Source organism: Suncus etruscus, chromosome 12 (genome assembly GCF_024139225.1).
Source record: "Suncus etruscus isolate mSunEtr1 chromosome 12, mSunEtr1.pri.cur, whole genome shotgun sequence".
NCBI lineage: Eukaryota > Metazoa > Chordata > Mammalia > Eulipotyphla > Soricidae > Suncus > Suncus etruscus.
The window spans coordinates 90,794,866-90,816,374 of record NC_064859.1 but is presented as its reverse complement, the minus strand read 5'-3'; the positions used below and the strand labels follow the sequence as shown (position 1 = coordinate 90,816,374).

Here is a 21,509-nt window from a genome sequence, read left to right as displayed (position 1 = left end):
AACACGGAGGAAGTGGGGGGGGGGGGGGGAGGACACGGACAAGGAGCAAATGAAGAAGCCCGGGAGAGGGGATACAAGTGCCGGGAAGACACGCTCACTGCCGCTCGCCAGGAAGTGGTTAGACTCGCTCTTTCAGGTAACTTGGCAAGTTAGAGCACTGCTTTGCGTTGAACCCGAGAAACCTACTCGCCTGCCCCTTTCCTTTTTAAATACCTCAGCTGCTGGGGTGGTGGGAAGAGGAAGCAAACAAAGCAGCATGCAGGACAAGACATAGGAAAAAGTGGCCGACGAAGAACTGGTGGCAGGGTACTTGGAAATATCAAGGCCACTGAAAAATGAGACTCGGCAAACCGGAGCTATCACTTCTGCGTTACCCTTTGTCCTCAATCAACTACTTTGAAAATGACAGCCAGGCGAACCACATACAGCTGAATGGTTTGTGTCTGGGCGCCATGCCTCCTGCACTTGCTTCCACCAGCACGAGTCGAAGGAAAAACCAAAGTTCCTTTCCACATAAGGCACAGGACAAAGTAATCCCATTGACATAGTCAAGGCGGAAAAATGAGTGTTTCCCTGGCTTTTCTTTCTCTTGCTATCACCTGTCTCTCGATTATCAGGACTCAAGCACAGTATCCATGACAGAAAAGTCCACTGTTGTACAAAATTAAATTGTTAACTCTAACTTTTATTCTTATACAATTTGCAGAATAGAGCTGAAATGATTGCTATAGGATTTAATGTGGATAAGAACTGGACTATAATACAACTGAAATGCAGCGGGGTGAGCTGAGCAAGTACGTTTAAAAAAAATGAAGTCACGGACATAATTTTTGTCTTCACACTTTTTTTTTCTTGTCTGGAGTAAACTATAATAAAGTCAGCAAGCAATCACAGATGAAAGCACAAACAAAAGAGGTGGCCTGGAGACAGTCAAGATGAGGAACAAAAATATCTGGTTTAGAGTTAAAATGGACAGAGCGGTTTATTTTGCAGCAAGAAGAGAAACAGGTGGAGGCCGGCCGGCAGGAGCGAGGCTCGCTCAGCAGCATTTGCTCTTCCAGCCCGTCACTCCGCCGCCACTGCTGATGTCGACGTTCTCGCTGTTGGGCTCTTTGACAGGGGTCTGCAGCAAACACAGGGGAGCAAGCAGTGAGGACACACCAGTCAGAGACCGACAGTCTCTCCCCCCAGGACCGAGAATGCCAAGGTTTATCTTTGATCCGCATTCTACCTGGTTCTTCCAATATGGGAGACATCCAGGGCCTCCTGTGCCCCTTTTTGCCTGCTGTTCCCATAAATGGAGGCTGGTGAGGTCCCTAGCCCTGACCTCTAAGGAGCAATGTGTGTTTGGGCCATACCCAATAGTGCTGAGGGTTTGCTTCCTGCTGGTTGCTGGGGTCCATGTGGTTCTGGGACCTGAACCCACATCTCCATAAGGCACAAGGCTGGGTCAAGGCATCAAGCACTCTCTCTGGCCCCACCTAAACATTCTTTGTTTTTTTTTTGTGTGTGTGTGTCACACCCGGCAGCGCTCAGAGAACTGACCATATGGGATGCCGGGATTCGAACCACCATCCTTTTGCATGAAAGGCAAACGACTTAACTCTATTCTATCTCTCCGGTCCACCTAAACATTCTTAACAGAAATACCCAGTTTTGCATTCTGCTGCATTGTTCCTGATGAGCTATATTTTGGACCATTTTCCTACTATTAAGGTTGACATTTGAGCACATCCAGTGGCCCTCAGGGGCAGTGCAGCAGGACTAAACTCGGGTCTAATCTACAATAATATAAGTTTTAATCTACTAAGGCAACCAAATAGAAAAAGGCTCAAAAAATTGGAAAAAAAAAAAAAAAAAAAGAGGGTGCTTTAATTTTTCTAAATTTGGACAAAACCTAACATTGTTACTTGTGTTTTTTATTTGGTGGGGGGGGGGGGGTTGCTGCCACATCCAGCAGTACTCAAGTTACTACTCCTGGCTTTGCCCTCAGGAATCACTCTAGGCAGTGCTTGGGGGACCATAAGAGATGATGGAGATTGAACCCAGGTCAGTTGTGTGCAAGGCAAATGCCCTACTCATGTACTATTGTTCCAGCTCCCTACCATTACTTTTATACTTGATAATGCTTTTTGTTGGAGGGTACATCTAGCTATGCTCAAGGATCATTCCTTCAATTCCTGGCAGGGATTGGAGACCATAAAAGATGCTGGAAATCAAACCCAGATCAGCCATAAGCATTCTCTATATCATGTCTCCAGCCACAAGATTTCTTATCCCAAGTCTCCCTCATTTTTTAAATGTTTGGTTTGTTTCTGGGTCACACCCAGCAGCACTCAGGGGTTACTCTTGGCTCTGCACTCAGAAATCGCTCTGGTAGGCTCATGGTACCATAAGAGATGCCAGGGACTGAATCTGGGTTGACCACATGCAAGGTAAATGCCCTACCGGCTGTACTATAGTTCTAGCCCCTCAGTCTCTAAAATTTTTTTTTTTTTTGGTTTTTGGGCCACACCCGGTTGACGCTCAGGGGTTACTCCTGGCTATGTGCTCAGAAATCGCCCCTGGCTTGGGGGGGGACCATATGGGACGCCGGGGGATCGAACCATGGTCCTTCCTTGGCTAGCGCTTGCAAGGCAGACACCTTACCTCCAGCGCCACCTACCCGGCCCCTAGTCTCTAAAATTTTAATGCAATTTCTGACATAAATTCTCACAATAAAGCACCAACTTCCAGGATGTAAGTGAATACAGAAAAACAACTTTTGCTTTGTAATCACTGCGAATAGTTCTGGAATCACACGAAACTAAATTGCCTTACAACAATGAATTCTAGTAGGCATCAGAAAAGATACAGTGCATAGTATCCTTGTCTTGCATGTGGCTAACCCAGGTTTGAACCCTGAGTGCAGAGGCAGGTATAACCCCTGAGCATCACCAAGCACCACCCAAACAAATAAACAATTCCCCAAGATCTCAGTTTCAGCAATAACTGTTTTCTCAAAATAAAATTTGGAAATAGACCAATTTTATTTATTCAGCATATTAATTAGCACAAGTCCTTCAATGGGATTCTGAGAAATGCCTGTTGAGAGGCATGATAACTCAGTAACAATGATTACATTAATAGCCCCAAATTAAAAACATACATGGCTGGGGCAAGAGTGATAGCACAGCAGTAAGGCATTTGCTTTGCATGCAGCTGACCCGCAAGGGACCTGGTTTGAACACTGGCATTCCTTTTGGTTCCCTGAACCTGCCAGGAGCAATTTCTGAGTGCAGAACCAGGAATAAGCCCTGAGCATGGCCGGGTGTGGCCAAAAAACAAACAAACACATGGGGGTGGGAATTAGAGGAAGAACAACCAGCAAGGCCCTTGTCCTAGACCATGCCAACCCAGATTTGGTCCCTGAGCACAGAGCCATAAGTAAATCCTGAGCATACCTAGGTATGGGTCCCAAATCAAAAATCAAAGAAATGACAAAATAGTTTTTTCAAAGTGCTAATAAATACCAGTCTAAAAGAAGACTGAGAAATCCAGAGCCAAGGACACTGCTAAGTACTGTAAATGGGAGAAGATGGGGAGGGGCTGTGCTCAGTGTCAGTGGTGCTCCCACAGATGAGGCTCAGGATTTCTATGTGGCTCTATAAACCTTCCTCCCATTTCTTTACTTCACTCTGAAGAATGAAGATTAGATATTTGACAATGGACTCAAATTAAAAAAAAAAAATCCAATTAAAACTGAAAGAGCAGTATCACAAACTCAATTATTGCATTTAAGGGATTGTGTTCGCGCTCTCCCGTTAAGAAAAAAAAAAAAAACAAACACGGGGCTGGAGAGATAGCATGGAGGTAAGGCGTTTGCCTTTCATGCAGAAGGATGGTGGTTCAAAACCCGGCATCCCATGTAGTCTCCTGTGCCTGCCAGGATTTCTGAGTATAGAGCCAGGAGGAACCCACCCGAGTGCTGCCAGGTGTGGCCCAAAAACCAAAACCAAAACCAAAACCAACACAACCTAGTTTAAAAAAAATCAACAACAACCTAAAAACCTGTAGTTTTGGAAAAACTATGTTTAACTGTGAAGTGTCACACTTAGCAGTAAAAAGAAGCCAAAATAAGACTTACCTTTCGGAGGATATCTTCAGCTAACGTGAGGAACGCCTTTTCAATGTTTATATTTGCTTTTGCACTAGTCTCAAAAAATCTAATACCATGCTCCCTTGCAATCTACAAGAGAAGCAAAATATAAAAAAAAAAAAAAAAAACTCATCACATATATGTTAACAAATTGCCAACCTAAGCATTTCAGAGGAAATATTTTAATACCATTCTTTTTTTTTTTTTGTACTGAAGCACAACAATGAACTTTATTGTAACCATGGAAAGTAAACAACATAGCAAAATAATATACTATATAATTATTACTTCTAATACAGGACAAGCTAACATGGGTATACTACTTGATTGTAATTAACCTGGGAATTTCCCTTAAGGCCCTGGCTTTTCTGGGCTTCAGGTACATTACAACTTTTCATATTTCTGCTAGGCTTCCTGTGTTGGAATAATACTTGGTGGTTGGTCAGGTTGTCAATTGGAGTCTCTCTGAAATTTCCTCCCAGATTCAGGTTAGTGCTAAATATTGGGGCCTATAGGTGAAGGAGTTCCTCTTTTTGAATCTGCCAGCTCTCATCCTGCATATGTGTAATGATATCAGGTAAATTTTAGTGATAACCCAATATTTTTCCATAGATTTTGCAGTGATTGAAGACAAGAGTATACACAATTTCTTCAAATGTGGTATTCTTGGATCTGTGCCTCCATGAGAAAAATTCTTTAAGATCATTTTAACCTTTCAAGTAGTATTTATAATACGATGAAGTATAAATGTTTTCATAGATTAATACCATTGTTTTTTTTTGGGGGGGGGCACACCCGGCGGTGCTCAGGGGTCACTCCTGGCTGTCTGCTCAGGGGGACCATGTGGGACACCGGGATTCGAACCAACCATCTTTGGTCCGGGATCAGCTGCTTGCAAGGCAAACGCCGCTGTGCTATCTCTCCAGGCCCAGATTAATACCATTCTTAAGGCAGCATTCTGACCTATATTATATAAAACAAACTTTTTTTTTTTTTTTTTTGGTTTTTGGGTCACACCCGGCGATGCTCAGGGGTTACTCCTGGCTGTCTGCTCAGAAATAGCTCCTGGCAGGCACGGGGGACCATATGGGACACCGGGATTCGAACCAACCACCTTTGGTCCTGGATTGGCTGCTTGCAAGGCAAACACCGCTGTGCTATCTCTCCGGGCCCAAAACAAACTTTTTTTAAAAAAAGAAATTCTTATTTATTTTTGGTTTTTGGGTCACACCCAGAGGTGCTCAGGGGTTATTCCTGGCTTTGCGAACCATATGGGATGCCAAGATTTGAACCACCGTCTGTTCTGGATTGGCTGCATGCTAGGCAAACGCGCTACCGCTGTGCTCTTCGGCCCCCCAAAAAACAAACTATTTTAATGGGTTAAGTTTCACGTGGTCAAGATCTTTCAAAAATAAATGTTAACTTCTGATATTCTGGATTATTTTGCTCTTGGGAAAAATTTAAAAAGAGTCCAAAATTATTCAACCACAATCTACTTTTTGCTTGCTGCAGCAAAATTTTGTTGTTAAACTAGATACTACATAAAAGAATATTCATTTAAAAATCTGAAGTTGGGGCCGGAGAGATAGCATGGAGGTAGGACATTTGTTTTGCGTGCAAAAGAATGGTGGTTCAAATCCGAGAATCCCATGTGGTCCCCTGAGCCTGCCAGGAGCAATTTCTGAGCATAGAGCCAGGAGTAACCCCTGAGCACTGCTGGGTGTGGCCCTCCACCCCCAAATAAGTAAATAAATAAAATAAAAATCTAAAGTTAAACCTGAAAATCACTGACTTGTACTTTTCTTTATATTTAGCACCAGATTTGATTATCATACTTACTGAATATGCACTGAAAAACATCCTATACTAAGCTCTGATCACAATAGCATCTTGCAGTGATCTGAAAAGCTCAGCACACTCAATGACCACCTCTGTGCAAACAACCACGTGCAGTACAATAAATAAAGAAAAGGGAGCACCTGTTCCCTTTTTTTATTTATATTTTTATTTATATTTATTTATATTTTTACCTGTTCTCCTTTTCCTTTAGGTACAACTCTTTTATCGTCCATATCACACTTGTTTCCTAGTAACATTCTTTCCACATCTTCATTGGCATGCTAAAATGAAATGAAACTTAATTTAATGCATTACAATGGTCATGGTCTTATTCTAATATATGACTTTTCACCAAGAGACTGATCTAGGGAAAAGTCAGAATCTGGAATTTTTTACACACAACGTGAATCTAAACTGAATCATGCTTTTCTGTCATGATTTATCATCTTATAAATACCTTTATTAAAAATTCCTAAGTTCAGGGCCGGCGAGATAGCATAGAGGTAAAGCGTTTGCCTTTCATGCAGAAGGTCATTGGTTTGAATCCCGGCGTCCCATATGGTCCCCCGTGCCTGCCAGGTGTGACCCAAAAACCACACACACAACACACACACACACACAAAATTCCTAGGTCCAAAAGATGGTCCCCAAAAACCACACACACAACACACACATACACACAAAATTCCTAGGTCCAAAAGATGGTCCCCAAAAACCACACACACAAAATTTCTAGGTCCAACAGATGGTCCCCAAAAACCACACACACAGACACACACACACACACACACAGACACACACACACACACACACACACACACACACACACAATTCCTAGGTCCAATAGATGGTCTAAAGGTCTGGAGCACACACCTGTATGCAGAGGCCTGAATTCAATCTTTGGACTACATGGTGCCCCGGACACCCAATCAGTGTATCCCTGCTGGCCCTGAAACACATTGCACTGGCCTCAGCACCAAACCAACTGGCCCATAATCAGAAGACTGCTGAGAATGCCTGTGTGGTCTCTCTGAGCACTGCTTGGGAGCCCCACCCCAAAGATGGTTTTAAAAAGTCCTAATTTTAAATCTTAATTCAAAGCTACAGCAATTTCAAAAGGTCCCCGGGGGGGAGTGATTGCATAGCAAGTAGGGTGCTTGCCTTGTACTTGGGCTGACCAAGGTTCAATCCCTGGCATCCCATGTGGTCCCGAGTCTACCAAGAATAATTTTTGAGGGGCCAGAGAGATAGCATGGAGGTAAGGCGTTTGCCTTTCATGCAGGAGGTCATCGGTTCGAATCCTGGTGTCCCACATGGTCCACCGTGCCTGCCAGGAGCAATTGCTGAGCCTGGAGCCAGGAATAAACCCTGAGCACTGCCAGGTGTGACCCAGAAACCACACACACACAAAAAAGAATAATTTTTGAGCGCAGAACAAGGAGTAACCCAGTGCTGTCAGGTGTAGCCCAAACAAAAAGTGTGGTACTGGTGGACAGACAGACCTATAGATAAAAGGAAAGAACTAAGCACCCAGAAATATGCTCTCATTTTGGGGGAGAGGGTGTTTTGACTCACACCAGCAGCTCACACCATACAGGGAATAAATCTGGGGTCCATGTGGGGTTGGCTGCATGCAAATGCCCTGACACTGTGCTATCGATCCAGCCCCTAAGCTCTCATATTAAACAATCAGATGATCTTCTGAGATCAGGAACCAGTGAATGTGACTAGTCTTGGGGACCAGGACCAGGTGTTAGGGACTGAGTCCAGATCTGGCCCTAACATGAAGCAGCAAATACCCCAAGGCCTGGAACTATATTTTGTTCGCTTGCTGGGGGTATGGGGAGTATAAGGGAACATACCAAGGGGGAACAAATAGTTCTGGGGTCCAAACACAGAGTTCCTGCATACAATCCATGTACTCCACGTTTTCTGAGCCATCTCCCTAGAGCCTGAAAGTATATTCTCTTTTTTTTTTTGGGGGGGGGGTTTCACACCCGGCAGTGTAACCAGGGGTTACTCCTGGTTCTACACTCAGAAATCGCTCCTGGCAGGCTGCGCTATGGGATGCTAGGATTCGAAGCACCGTCCTTCAGCATCTAAGGCAAACGCCCTACCGCTGTGCCATCTCTCCAGCCCCTGAAAGTGTGTGTGTGTGTGTGTGTGTGTGTGTGTGTGTGTGTGTGTGTGTGTGTGTGTGTGTGTGTGTGTGTGTGTGTGTGTGTGGTTTTTGGGTCACATCTGGCAGCGCTCAAGGGTTACTCCTGGCTCTACACTCAGAAATCGGGCTCAGAGGACCATATGGGATGCTAGGATTCGAACCACCGACCTTCTGCATGTGAGGCAGACATCCTACCTCCATGCTCTCTCCGGCTCCAAAAGTGTATTCTTTTTTTTTCTTTTTCTTTTTTTTTGATTTTTGGGCCACACCCGGCGCTGCTCAGGGGTTACTCCTAGATGTCTGCTCAGAAATAGCTCCTGGCAGGCACGGGGGACCATATGGGACACCGGGATTCGAACCAACCACCTTTGGTCCTGGATCGGCTGCTTGCAAGGCAAACACCGCTGTGCTATCTCTCCGGGCCCCAAAAGTATATTCTTAGTATCATTTGTGAATTATTCATGGCCAGCATCATATTGAAACATAACCCACTTTTATATGCTGATGTTGTTTCATCAATCTGAATTTTTTGTTGATATTTATACATAAAATTCCTTGATTTTTTTCTACATACTTTTATTATATTACCTGGAAAAATATATGGAAATGTCCTTGATTCTCTTTTTGCAAAATTTAGCACCTCCAGTATAGTGTTAAAAAAAGCAGTGGCGAGGCCAGAGAGATAGCATGGAGGTAAGGCATTTGCCTTTCATGCAGGAGGTCATCAGTTCAAATCCCGGCGCCCCATATGGTCCCCTGTGCCTGCCAGGAGCAATTTCTGAGCCTGGAGCCAGGAATAACCCCTGAGCACTGCCGGGTGTGATCCAAAAACCACAAAAACAAACAAACAAACAAAAAAAAAGCAGTGGCCAGATCTGGCATTCCTTTCCTTCATTCCTCCCTCCCTCCTTCTTTTATTGGTTTTTGTTTTGGGGGGCCACATCTGGCAGCACACAGGGATTACTCCTGGCTCTGTGTTCCTGGCAATCTTGTGGAACCCTATGGAATGCCAGGGACTGAATCCAAGTCGGTTTCATGCAAGGCAAACACCCTCCTTGCTGTGCTACCACTCTGGCCCCCAGAGCTGGCATTCTTGACATGTTACTGATTTTAGGGAATAGGTATTAATACTGGCTGTAATATTAGCCCTTGAACAAGCTAATTTTAGAAATTTTATTCTGGTTTTAGTCTTTTAAAAAAAAAAAAACAAACACAAACAGGGCCGGAGAGATAGCACGGCGGTAGGGCGCTTGCCTTGGATGCAGAAGGATTGTGGTTCGAATCCCAGCATCCCATATAGTCCTCTAAGCCTGCCAGAAGCAATTTCTGAGCGTAGAGCCAGGAATAACCCCTGATCGGTGCTGGGTGTGACCCACAAAACAAAATGAGGAAAAAACCCCCAAGCATTAGAAGTTCTACAACAGAGTGAAAATTAGGGGCCAATGACTTCTTGTCAGATCATCATTTTAATGACTTGGTTTTATGTATCTTAGTTCTTGCTGGTACCTTGCATCACTCAGTCTACTAAATTAGATATATAAGTTTGTGGGTCATTAAAAAGCAGATTTGGGGCCTGTGATGGAGCACAGGCAGGAGTGTGCAGAGCATTAGCACACATCTGGCACATTTTTTTTTTCTTTTCTTTTTTTTAGTTTTTTGGGCCACACCTGGCGTTCCTCAGGGGTTGTTACTCCTGGCTGTCTGTTCAGAAGTAGCTCCTGGCAGGCACGGGGGACCATATGGGACACCGGGATTTGAACCAACCACCTTTGGTCCTGGATCGGCTGCTTGCAAGGCAAACACCGCTGTGCTATCTCTCTGGGCCCGGGCACATTTCTTTTAAGGCCCTGGGTCTAGTTCCTAGCATCACAAAATAAAAATTTCTTTTTGCCTATATTCCTGGCACAGAGTGTGCCTTCAAATTTTTTTTTTTTTTTTTTTTGGTTTTTGGGCCACACCCGGCGGTGCTCAGGGGTTACTCCTGGCTGTCTGCTCAGAAATAGCTCCTGGCAGGCACGGGGGACCATATGGGACACCGGGATTCGAACCAACCACCTTTGATCCTGGATCGGCTGCTTGCAAGGCAAACGCCGCTGTGCTATCTCTCCGGGCCCGCCTTCAAATTTTTAAATTTTTGTTTTTGGGCCACACCTGTCAGCGCTTAGGGCGTACTACTAGCTCTGTGCTTAGGGATCATTCCTGGTGGAGCTGAGGAACCAAATGTCATGCTGGGGATCAAATCTGGGTCTGCCACATGCAATGCAAGACCCCTACCCTGTGTTGTACGTACTATGGCTCCAGCCCCATCCTTCAAATTTGATAAAAATGTGCTGTAAGATCCTTTCCTACCTACCCAGTTTATGCCAATGAGTGACTTAAGACAGGGTTAACATAGGGCTTCATACTGAATGTTGTCACATATGGTGTTAAAAAAGTTGGAATTTTTTCTTCTTTTGATTTCAGACTCACATTTAATTATGCTCAGGACTTACTCCTAACTCCTAGCTCTGCACTCCAAAATTACTCCTAATGAGCTTAGGTGACCACATAGGATGTTAGGGATCTAACCCAGGCCAGCTGAGGGCAAGTCAATACTATTGTTCCAGTCCCAGGGTCAGAACAATTGGGAGTGGTAACGGGAGGGAATGGAACCGAACTGGACCAAAACTTCTAGTTTTTCCTTCAGGAACCACTTCTGGTGATGCTCAAGAGACCAAACATGATGCCAGGGATCGAAGCTCAGTTGGCTGTGCAGGGTAAATGCCTTACCACCGTACTATCACTCCAGCTCAGGTTAGAACTTTGTAACCCTTCCACCTCCAGAAGGGAATTTCACAGTGAGTCTAATTATCAGAGGACAATCATTTAATGATGCCTATGTCTATATAATGAAACCCAGCAAAGCTGCAACTTTACACTGGTGAGCACATCAAGGTATCAGGGGATCAGAACTCTCAGTTCCATATCCTGTTGAGTGGATCTCTTTCACTGAGCTGGTCTGAATTATGTTTTCCATATATAATATATATGATACATGAGTGGCAGGGGTCAAACCCAAGACCTTGCACATGTGCCAACTGCAGCCCCATAAAATATTTACGAATAGTGCTTTTCTGAGCATTTAGAGTCACTATGAAAGGGGTCATAGGACCTGTAAATTTGTAGCCAGGCTGCAAATAAGAACAGGTAGCTTCGGGAGTCATTTAAAACAAAAGTAGGGTTTTCAGACTAATTCTGTTTTAAGGGCTGAGTAGTTAGTGTCAGAATACAACTGAACTGTTGGGTCAGCCACATACAAGGCAGTCACCCTACCCATCACCCCCTCCTCACTCTAATACAATTGAACTGTAGAAGAGTAGCACAAAAGAGGAGAATTGCTGCTGGAACTCCATCACAATTTTTTTTTGTTTGTTTTTTTGGCCACACCCAGTGATGCTCAGGGATTACTCCTGGCTATGCACTCAGAAACTGCTCCTGGCTTGAGGGACCATATGGGACGCCAGGGTATTGAACCTCGGTTTGTCCTAAGCTAGCGCGCACAAGGCAGACACCTTACACCCTGCACCACTGCTCTGGCCCTCACATAATTTCTATATAAATCACTCATGGCACACACTACTCAATTCACTTCATAAAAAATATAAAACCTTGCATAAAATCTACATATTTAACTTTAATACTTAAAAATTAATCATAGCTAAGGGAAGCCTTTAGGACTGTTACTATTCAAAGTATTATATCTTGGATCTAACACTGACCTCAGATTTGTTTGTTTTAATGTATCCACTCAAAACATGTCTTTTTATTTTTTTTTTGAGGGAGCCACCACCTATTTGATGCTCAGGGGTTACTCCTGGCTAAGTGCTCAGAAATTGTCCCTGGCTTGGGGGGACCATATGGGGCGCCAGGAGACTGAACCTCGGTCCTTCCTTGGCTAGCGCTTGCAAGGCAGACACCTTACCTCTAGCGCACCTCACCGGCCCCTCAAAACACGTCTTTTTGATTAAAAAAAAAAAATTAGTCTTGGGGCCAAAAAGAGAACTCAATGGGCAGAGCACATAGGTTCTCATGCAGAAGGTCTGGCTCCATCACAGCAACACGTGGTCCCTGCTAGGCACAGTCCGCAGTAGTCCCAACACTGCCAGGGATGGTGCAAATATCCCCAACCCAAATCAACCACAAAAGAGTTAGTCTTGGGGTTAAGAGCCAAAATATAGTGTGTAAGGTAAGGTGTTTGATTAGCATGCAGTGAACCTGAGTTCAACACCTGCTCTCTATATGGTCCCGCTGAGCACTGTTGAGAGTGATCCCTGAGTAGGTCCCCCACGACTCCAGGAGTTAGCCTAAATTAAATTCAAAACCAAGAAGGCAGCAGTAAAACATGAAAACTACTTCCAACAGGTAATTATCCTGAACCACAGAAAATGACAGGCATTGCCACCAACTTTACTGCTAGCTTTTGACTGGTTAGATGTTTAACATTTTATTTTAAATGCCAAACAATATGCATTTAAGTTAAAATGAAAAAAAAATTTTTTTTTTTTTTTTTGGTTTTTGGGCCACACCCGGCGGTGTTCAGGGGTTTCTCCTGGCTGTCTGCTCAGAAATAGCTCCTGGCAGGCACGGGGGACCATGTGGGACACCGGGATTCGAACCAACCACCTTTGATCCTAGATCGGCTGCTTGCAAGGCAAACGCCTCTGTGCTATCTCTCCGGGCCCTAAAATGAAAATTTAATACTGCCACTAAAAATGCAGTCCATTCAATAAATATCCACTGACAAGAAATTCAGTGAAATGAGGCAAGTACTAACACTGATAGCTTCTATCTGAAATCAATAGACAAGATCAGGGCAATCCAGTAAAGTCTGGCACAGATTAAAGACCAATTGCTAAAGTCTAAGGAAAAGGCATATATTGTTTCCTCCTTGAAGATGCCTTTAAGTCTCAATGTTATGGAGTGTTTTACCTCCATATGTGTTTATGTGTTCTTTTAAATACCATATGATTCCAGATCTGATATCACGGTCTTTAATTCATTTGTTTTGTTTGGGGGAGAGGAGGCCATACCCGGTGACACTCGGGGGTTATTCCTGGCTATGTACTCAGAAATTGCCCCTGGCTTGGGGGACCTATGGGAAGCCGGGGGATCGAACTGAACTGCATTCTGTCCTAGGTCAGCCGCGTACAAAGCAAACATTTGCCCTACCACTGATCCACCATTCCGGGCCCCTTTAATCTATTTAGATTTGACCTTTATGCATAGTGTTAGATGGAAGTTTGAGTTCGCTTTCTTACATGTGTCTGACCCAGTTGTCCTAACACCACTTGTTGAAGAGGATTTCCTTGCTCCATTTTGCATTTCTTGCCCCTTTATCAAAGATTAACTGATTGTAGTCTGGGGAAACATTCTCTAAAACTTAAGTCTATTCCACTGATCTGAGTGTCTGTCTTTAATGACTATAGCAATTTACAGTTGGATAAAGTGATGCCCCCATCACTTCTCCCATAAGCAGAATCTGAAAACAACCCAGATGCCCAACAACAGATGAGTGTCTAAAGAAACTGTGGTACATATACACAATAGAATACTATGCAGCTGTCAGGAAAAACAAAGTCATGAAATTTTTCTATACACGGGGCCGGAGAGATAGCATAGAGGTAGGGCGTTTGCCTAGCATGCAGAAGGACAGTGGTTCGAACCCCGGTATTTCATGAGGTCCCCCAAGCCTGCCGGGAGCGATTTCTGAGTGTAGAGCCAGGAGTAACCCCTGAGCGTTGCCAGGTGTGACACCCCCCCCCAAAAGAAATTTTCTTATATGGCCATGAAAACTATTATGCTGAGTTAGAGACTAAATAGAGATGAGGGCTACAATGACCAGCCCACAACATGAAGTTTACCACAAAGAGTGGTAAGTGCAGTTAGAGAAATAAATACACCAACAACTACAATGGGGGCCGGAGAGATAGCACAGCGGTAAGGCGTTTGCCTTGCATGGGGAAGGTCGCTGGTTTGAATCCCGGCATCCCATATGGTCCCCTGAGCCTGCCGGGGGGGGGGGGGGGGGATTTCTGAGCGTAGAGCCAGGAATAACCCCTGAGTATTGCTGGGTGTGACCCAAAAACCAAAAAAAAAAAAAAAAAAGAGCAAAACAAACCCCCAAAACAAGTACTATGACAATGGTAGTAAGAGTAACTTACTCAGCCCTTAAAACAGAATGCCTGTCTTGAAAACAGCAGGGTTGGGGGAGGAGATGGGGGACATTGGTGGCTGCAAGAGGGAGTACTGGTGGGGGGGGGGGGGGCTGTACTTTTTATGACTGAAACTCAACTACAAACACATTTGTAATCATGGCGCTTAAATAAAGACATTATTATGATTCCCAAAATAATAAAATAAAAATTAAAAAAACACCCAACTTTTATTTATGGTTGAATAAACACATATAAGGATATATAAACCAACTTACCAACCAAACACTAAAACTGTGTTTATGAAAGAAACGTTTACGTAACTTACCTCATCTATGTTTCTAAGCCACTTGCTGATGTTTTCAAAACTTTTCCCATTGGTGATGTCATATACTAGCATGATACCCATTGCTCCTCTGTAGTAGGAGGTTGTAATGGTGTGAAATCGCTCCTGGCCTGCTGTATCCCTGCAATCAATAGCCAATACTTTATATCAAACATTTTGAGTTTAGTACATTCTTAGATGAGGGGTCAAACAGTGAAACCATTGGTAAGATATAACTGATTAAATCCACTAAGAGAAAAATGGTCCGGCTCCTCCACCAAGCTCCAAAAGAAAATAATGGCTGTTGATACTTCCCAGGTAGTCCAGTTCAGTCCAGGTTGATCACTTTGTGGCCTCAGAAAGTCGGAGGGAGGGGGGAAAAGGACTGTAGTCTCCCCTTTCTGCATGAACTACAGCAGCCCAGTACTACACCCTACACCAGTCAGTGGTCCGCAACCTGAGGCTCGAGAGCCACATGTGACTCTTTACACTTTTTAATGCCGCTCTTCTGTGTTCCGGACGGGCGTTTCAGGAGTCAGGACTCTGCTCCTAACCTCTGTCAGTGTGCACCCTGTGTGGCTCTCAAAATAAATTTCAATCGTGGTTTTCGCGAGATTTGGCTAGTTGAAAAATAAGGTTGCCGACCACTGCCCTACATCATCTGACAAAAATAGCCCAACTCCTCAACTTAACCATATCAAACTTCCAAGCCACAGAATTTGTTTCAGATCTATAAATCCCGGATCATGTGACAACACACAGCTGCAAAACACCTCAGTATCCAGTAATGTCACAGATAATCTTATCTTTTTTCTTTCTTTCTTTCTTTTTTTTTTTTTGCTTTACCCTAACTTTACTTCCGTGAGCTGCTTCTGGAATGATTGGTTGTGGCATTCACACAGTTGGCTGGAGTGCTTTTAAGTGTCCATACACTGGGTTAAAGCCCTCACAAACATTCTAGATGTAGAACTCTCCAAGGACTTCATTCTTGGTCATAACAGTGCCCACACACTGTTTAGATTCCAATGAACAGGAATGCAGGGACTGCATCCAGCATACATGAGTATTGCCAGGGATGGAACTCACGACCTTATATGCTTAGACAACAAGTGAGCCATTCCTAGATCCTAATATTCTAGACTGTTTGCTTTTCTGTTTTCATTTGTTACGCTTTAGTATTCTTTTTTTGTTTGTTTGTTTTTTTGGGTCAACCCGGCAGCGCCCAGGGGCTACTCCTGGCTCTCCGCTCAGAAATTGCTCCAGGCAAGCTCGGGGGACCTTATGGAATGCCGGGATTCAAACCACTGTCCTTATGAATGCAAGGCAAATGCCTTACCTCCATGCTATCTCTCCAGCTCCAAGCTTTAGTATTCCATACAATTCTTTTATTAGCTATTTGGCTTGCAAATTTCCCCTAAAATTTATTCTCGCGACAGGATCTTTTAGTAGAATTAAAAAAATTAAATTTGGGAACTGGAGAGAGAATACAGTGGGATAGGGAGTTTGCACTGTATGTAGTTGACTTGGGTTCAATCCCCTGACCACACATTGTCCTGAGTTCTCTAAGAGTGACGCTTTCAGCACTGCCAGGTATGATACTGATAACCCTTAATCTCAATCTAATTTGGGAGCTGCAAAGATAGTGTAACAGGCTGGAGGACATTGCATTTTGCAGCCTTCCTGGGTTTGACCCCTAGCACTGCTAAGAGTGACTAAGCATCAAGACAGAAACAACCTCTGAGCAATCAACCAAACCAAAATCAAAGAATCCACTGAAATTCAATTTGCTAAACAAACAAAACTTGTATGTGTGTCTAAATCTCCCATTACCATACAATTCTGATTACTATAGCTAAATTTAGTCTTAAAAGCCAGACCGATAGTCCAGTGGATAGGGTGCTTGCCTTGCATGCAGGTGACTCAGTTGTCACTGCCATGGTTTAAAGGGAAGAAAATTATCAAAAGGCCCACTGGGGCCTCCCCAGTGCTTATGGCTGACCAGATCTCAAAGAAAGATCACTTCCCTGATATTGTGATTGTGGTATTTCTCAAGCTTCAGCTTAGTGACAGCTGCAAACATTTATTTGACGAATTTCCCTCTGCTGTGCTAAGTATGCATATAGTTGAGCATTTACCTCCAGGTGAAAGAATTAGTACAGGCAAATGTGGCCTTGATTAAATTTTTCTTTACCTGGAAAACTTAGTATCAAGAAGAAACATATGGAAGCTGAAATAATTACCAGGTATTTAGTTAGTTCAATACAGTTAGATAGGTAATGTCCTGCACTTTATTGCACTATAGCCCCGTCCTCTCAGATGAAAGGATGTTTATTTTGGGACACATCTAAGGGACTCCAAGTGACTTGCTAATTTTTTACCTCATATATAACATTCAAAGTTTGGCATGGAAGTAACAATGGCATGTTAAGAAAGCTTTCCCCAGGTAAAGGTTTGCTCTCCTTTCTAATCAAGCCGGTTTCTTTTTTGAAGGGGGGTGTTGTTTTGTTTTGGGCCACATCCAGCAGCAGCGCTCAGGGGTTACTCCTGATTCTGCGCTCAGAAATTGCTTCTGGCAGGCTTGGGGGACCATATGGGATGCTGGGGATCAAGCCTGCAGTGCTATCACTCCGCGTTCCCCCTTTTTAATTTAGTCATATTTTCTCGTTTACAAAAAAACCTTTTAGTTTAGTTATAGTTAAGCAGTTATCTGCAAATGCCCTAAAAGCAAAAAACCTGTTCCCTCAGATGAAAAGAAACCTCTATAAGAAAATCTGGCATTTCACTGATCTTTTAATTTACATCAGAATTGACACACAGGGCCTGGCCAGAGAGAACAAACTTTAAGATTTTAAAACTTGCCCTCTTTTGATCCCAGGGAAGTCTCTAGATTGAAGTTATCTATTTAGAAGGTCTGTAACCCACCCTACAGGCATGTGAATTGTTTTGGAAGATCAAACAGCATATACTGATAAAGCTTCCGTAACCAATAAGGTATGTTTGACTCTGCAAAGAAAAAAATGTGAGCTTTTTTTTTTTTTTTTACAGACCATAAAAAACTAAGACTGGCAAAAATCCTGCTTATATAGTCCTCGTAATTTTTGTTTTGTTTTGTTGTTTTTGGGTCACACCAGGCAGCACTGGGGGGTTACTCCTGGCTCTTCAGAAATCGCTTCTGGCAGGTTCGAGGGACCATATGGGACGCCAGGATTTGAACGACTGTCCTTCTACATGCAAGGCAAATGCCCTACCTCCATGCTATCTCTCCGGCCCCAATCCTTGTAATTTTCATAAAATCAGAACACAGGCTCTCCCACACTACTTAGTGTGGCTCTGTTATTTATCATTCGCCGAATCCGTCTCCCACTTTCTTGAAGGACCCCCAAGAACTCCTTGAAGTGTTCAGACTAAGACGGCTGACATCCAAGCTCAATTCCTGGCATCTCATATGATCCACCAAGCACCACCAGGAATGACCCAATCCCTTCCTGTCCCCGCTAAGCAAGCAGACAGAGTTCCATTCCATAGTTGTTTTGGTTCTTCTATCTTCCCATATAAATTTTAGAAAAGGGCATGTCTGGGAGGTAGTTCAAACAGAGCATATGCCTTGTGCCAGGCTCTGAGGATTCAATCCTGAGATCTACAGAGCCCCTTTAGCCACTATTGGCCCAATCACAGTTGGATTACGCCCTATTTTTTTTTCTTCAAATAAACTTGTATATACCTACCAAAAAACTTCCCCAAATACCTGAAAACAAAAAAAGAAAGGAAAAAAAACTAACATCCAATTATTTTTCCTATGTCAGGTTTCAAACCTAAAGCACATCCAATTAACTTACTGTTTTGTTTTGGGACCTCACCTGGCCATGCTCACTCCTGGCTCTGTACTCAGGGTGATCCCTGAAGTGATCTAGAAGCTTGGGGTGGGAGTTGGGGTATGGGATAGCAGGGATCAAATCCTTTTTACATGCTGAAGATTGTGCTCACTAGTAGCACCATGGGTCTGGACTGGGGAACCACATTAACAAGACAGAAGAATCCCCAACATGGTGGTCTGGCTCTGTTGCTTCTAGTCAAATCATGGTTCCTGGCTCCTGCCTGGATCCTAATGATACATACAGAAGGAAGGAAGGCTACAATATTCCAAAGCAGAGCAGAGCCTTTCTAGATTGCCCTAGCTACCTTAGGCAATTGACTACGACCCTTTTGTCCAGCGCTAAAAATAGTCGCAGCTGTTACAGGGCTGTCAAAGTATTTTTAGGTTTGCATAGACACATGGGTCCTAGGTTTATGGGCAGCAGACTGACGCAACAAGCAGAAGCAATGTTATGTTCCTGACAGGCAATTCAGCGCTGTGTCTGTTCACATACACTTGTCATTAAGACCACAGGTTTCTAAGCTGGCTCTTCAAACTACTCACTTAGTTTTCTTCCAAAAATGTGTCCGTTAAGCCTATGTCAGGCTTCTGCCAGGATAAACCAGTGATCACAGAATTTTCCTGACATAAACTAGGTTCCCAGCAGGAAGGATAGCAAGTCTTCTTTTCCCCCTGATGGATTCAAAAGGATTCAAAAGGGGGGATTCAAAAGGGGTGATGCAGACCCAGAAACAAAAGCTTCTTTCCTTAGCTGTTGGTGGCACATACAGGGTACGGGAAGCTTGTGCTCTGGCTGCTATCTGGACAGTTATTTTTAGCCTGAACACTGACAACGCTGGAACTAGCCAGAGACATTGAAGTGCTTTGCAAGGTAGGCACCAAACTTCATTAACTTGGTGTCTCTGGCAACAGTGATGAAATTATTCTTCTGTTTGTTGGTTTTTCTGGGGGAAGGTTGCTCAAGGGTTACTCCTGGCTCTGTAGTCAGGAATTACTCCTGGCAGTGCTCTGGGAACTATAGAGCAGTGCTGGGGAATTGAACCTGGGAGAGCCAAGTACAACACATGTGTCCTACCAGCTGAACTATGGTATCACTCCAGTACAGTGAAGTTATTCTTTACTTTCTGAATGAGAATGTCAGATTTCTCAAACTGAGAACTAACCATGTGACTTTTATGCCATCAAGTTAAATTCTACTTATCTTCATCCAAAAAATAAAATGACAAATATAAAATCTGGTATCTGTCCTCAGAATTTACATTCCAGAGTCAGAAACGAATAAAAACAAAACCTCTAACTATGATTAACACTAACTTTGTAAACAGGGTGTAAAGAAAGGAATAAAGGGGAGGAAGAAGGTAATCCTTAAAAGAAATTTTCTTCTAGAGGAGTAATCTAGACAAAAGGATGGGGTCTCCTTATATAAAGTTGGTGCTTAAGATGAGTGAGAAGCAATGTATCTTAGAAATGCATGTATTGGGGCCGGGCGGTGGCGCAAGAGGTAAGGTGCCTGCCTTGCCTGCGCTAGCCTTGGACGGACTGCGGTTCAATCCCCCGGCGTCCCATATGGTCCCCCAAGCCAGGAGCGACTTCTGAGCGCATAGCCAGGAGTAACCCCTGAGCGTTACCGGGTGTGGCCCAAAAACCAAAAAAAAAAAAAAAAAAAATGCATGTATTAAGGAAACTTATAACTATAAATCACACAGATGGAATTTCCTATACTAAAAAAATTCACATTCCAGACATCCCAGCACTACATAGTTCCCTAAGCATCAAACCTGGAGTAGTTGGTGGGAACACTGCAGGGGTGACCCCAAAACAGCACCTCCAACACACACATATACATATAACCACTATCACCCTCATCTCAGTGGGAGGATGGTAATGAATACATCTCAAAAGGGTTCCACTTTAAATACTGGACACAATTCTGACCAATAGAAAGCAGGTGGATGGCCAGTGTAGGCTGGAATGGGGGGCGGTGGTGGGAATAGGTGCAGATCAGCCTTCATGACAGTCTGTTCCTGGCCCAGTCAATCAATCCTGAGCTCTACACTGGCAGGGGTCCTCAAACTTTTTAAACAGGGGGCCAGTTAACTGTCCCTCAGACCATTGGAGGGTCTGACCATAGTAAAAACAAAACTTATGAACGAATTCTTATGCAATGAAGAAACAAAACAGATACAAATACAATATGTGGCCCGCTGGCCATAGTTTGAGAACCACTGCCAGGGTATGGAAGAGGAAATAGAAAGGAAGGGGAAGTGAGAAGAGGGAAGAGAAGGAGAAAGGGAAAGCACAGTGGACAACTTTGGCTATTATTAAGGACACACTATTAGAGGTTAGAATATTAAAAGCCTCTTGGGCTGGAGTGACAGTACAGTGCGTAGGGCGCTTGCTTTACACATTGCTAACTAGGCTCGATTTCCAGCATCCCAATATATGGGCCTGCCAGGAGTGACCCCTGAGCACAAAGCTAAGTCCTGAGTATCCACTGGGTATGATCCCCCCGCCAAAAAAAAAATTTTGGGGGGGGCCACACCCGGTGGTGCTCAGGGGCTACTCCTGGCTGTCTGCTCAGAAATAGCTCCTGGCAGGCATGGGGGACCATATGGGACACCAGGATTCGAACCAACCACCTTTGGTCCTGGATCGGCTGCTTGCAAGGCAAATGCCGCTGTGCTATCTCTCCGGGCCCCAAAATATTTTTTTAAATTAAGAGCCCATTGAAGCTATGTAGAAAATTCCATGGCATGGAGCAATAACTTTGCATGAAAGAAGCCCAGATTATTATCCTCTTCACCCCATTACCTGGTTCCCCAAGCACAGATTTGGGGTGTGCCTCTTCCCAAACAAACAAAACTCAGGGCCAATTATATTGCAATGTTGCAAAGAGTTAATAATGTCTTAGACAAGATACAGATGCTGCCAGAGAGACTAATTCCTGCCCTAGCCCCAAGCCCTCTCAGCTAATGAATAGG

The 21,509-nt window shown here is 43.9% G+C and overlaps 1 protein-coding gene across 1 annotated transcript in view; it reads right to left on the bottom strand.

The window, feature by feature from the left end:
* Positions 1–664: 664 nt before the first annotated feature.
* The window catches only part of RAB10 (RAB10, member RAS oncogene family), a 68,772-nt gene continuing 47,927 nt past the window's right edge, over positions 665–21,509 (bottom strand). Inside the window, exons 3-6 of the mRNA XM_049784503.1 lie at positions 14,658–14,796; positions 6,169–6,258; positions 4,127–4,228; positions 665–1,123 (exon numbers count right to left, since the gene is read on the bottom strand). Coding sequence (XP_049640460.1) covers positions 1,040–1,123; positions 4,127–4,228; positions 6,169–6,258; positions 14,658–14,796 — 415 coding nt within the window. The 3' untranslated portion in view covers positions 665–1,039. The remainder of the gene's footprint in view (positions 1,124–4,126; positions 4,229–6,168; positions 6,259–14,657; positions 14,797–21,509) is intronic.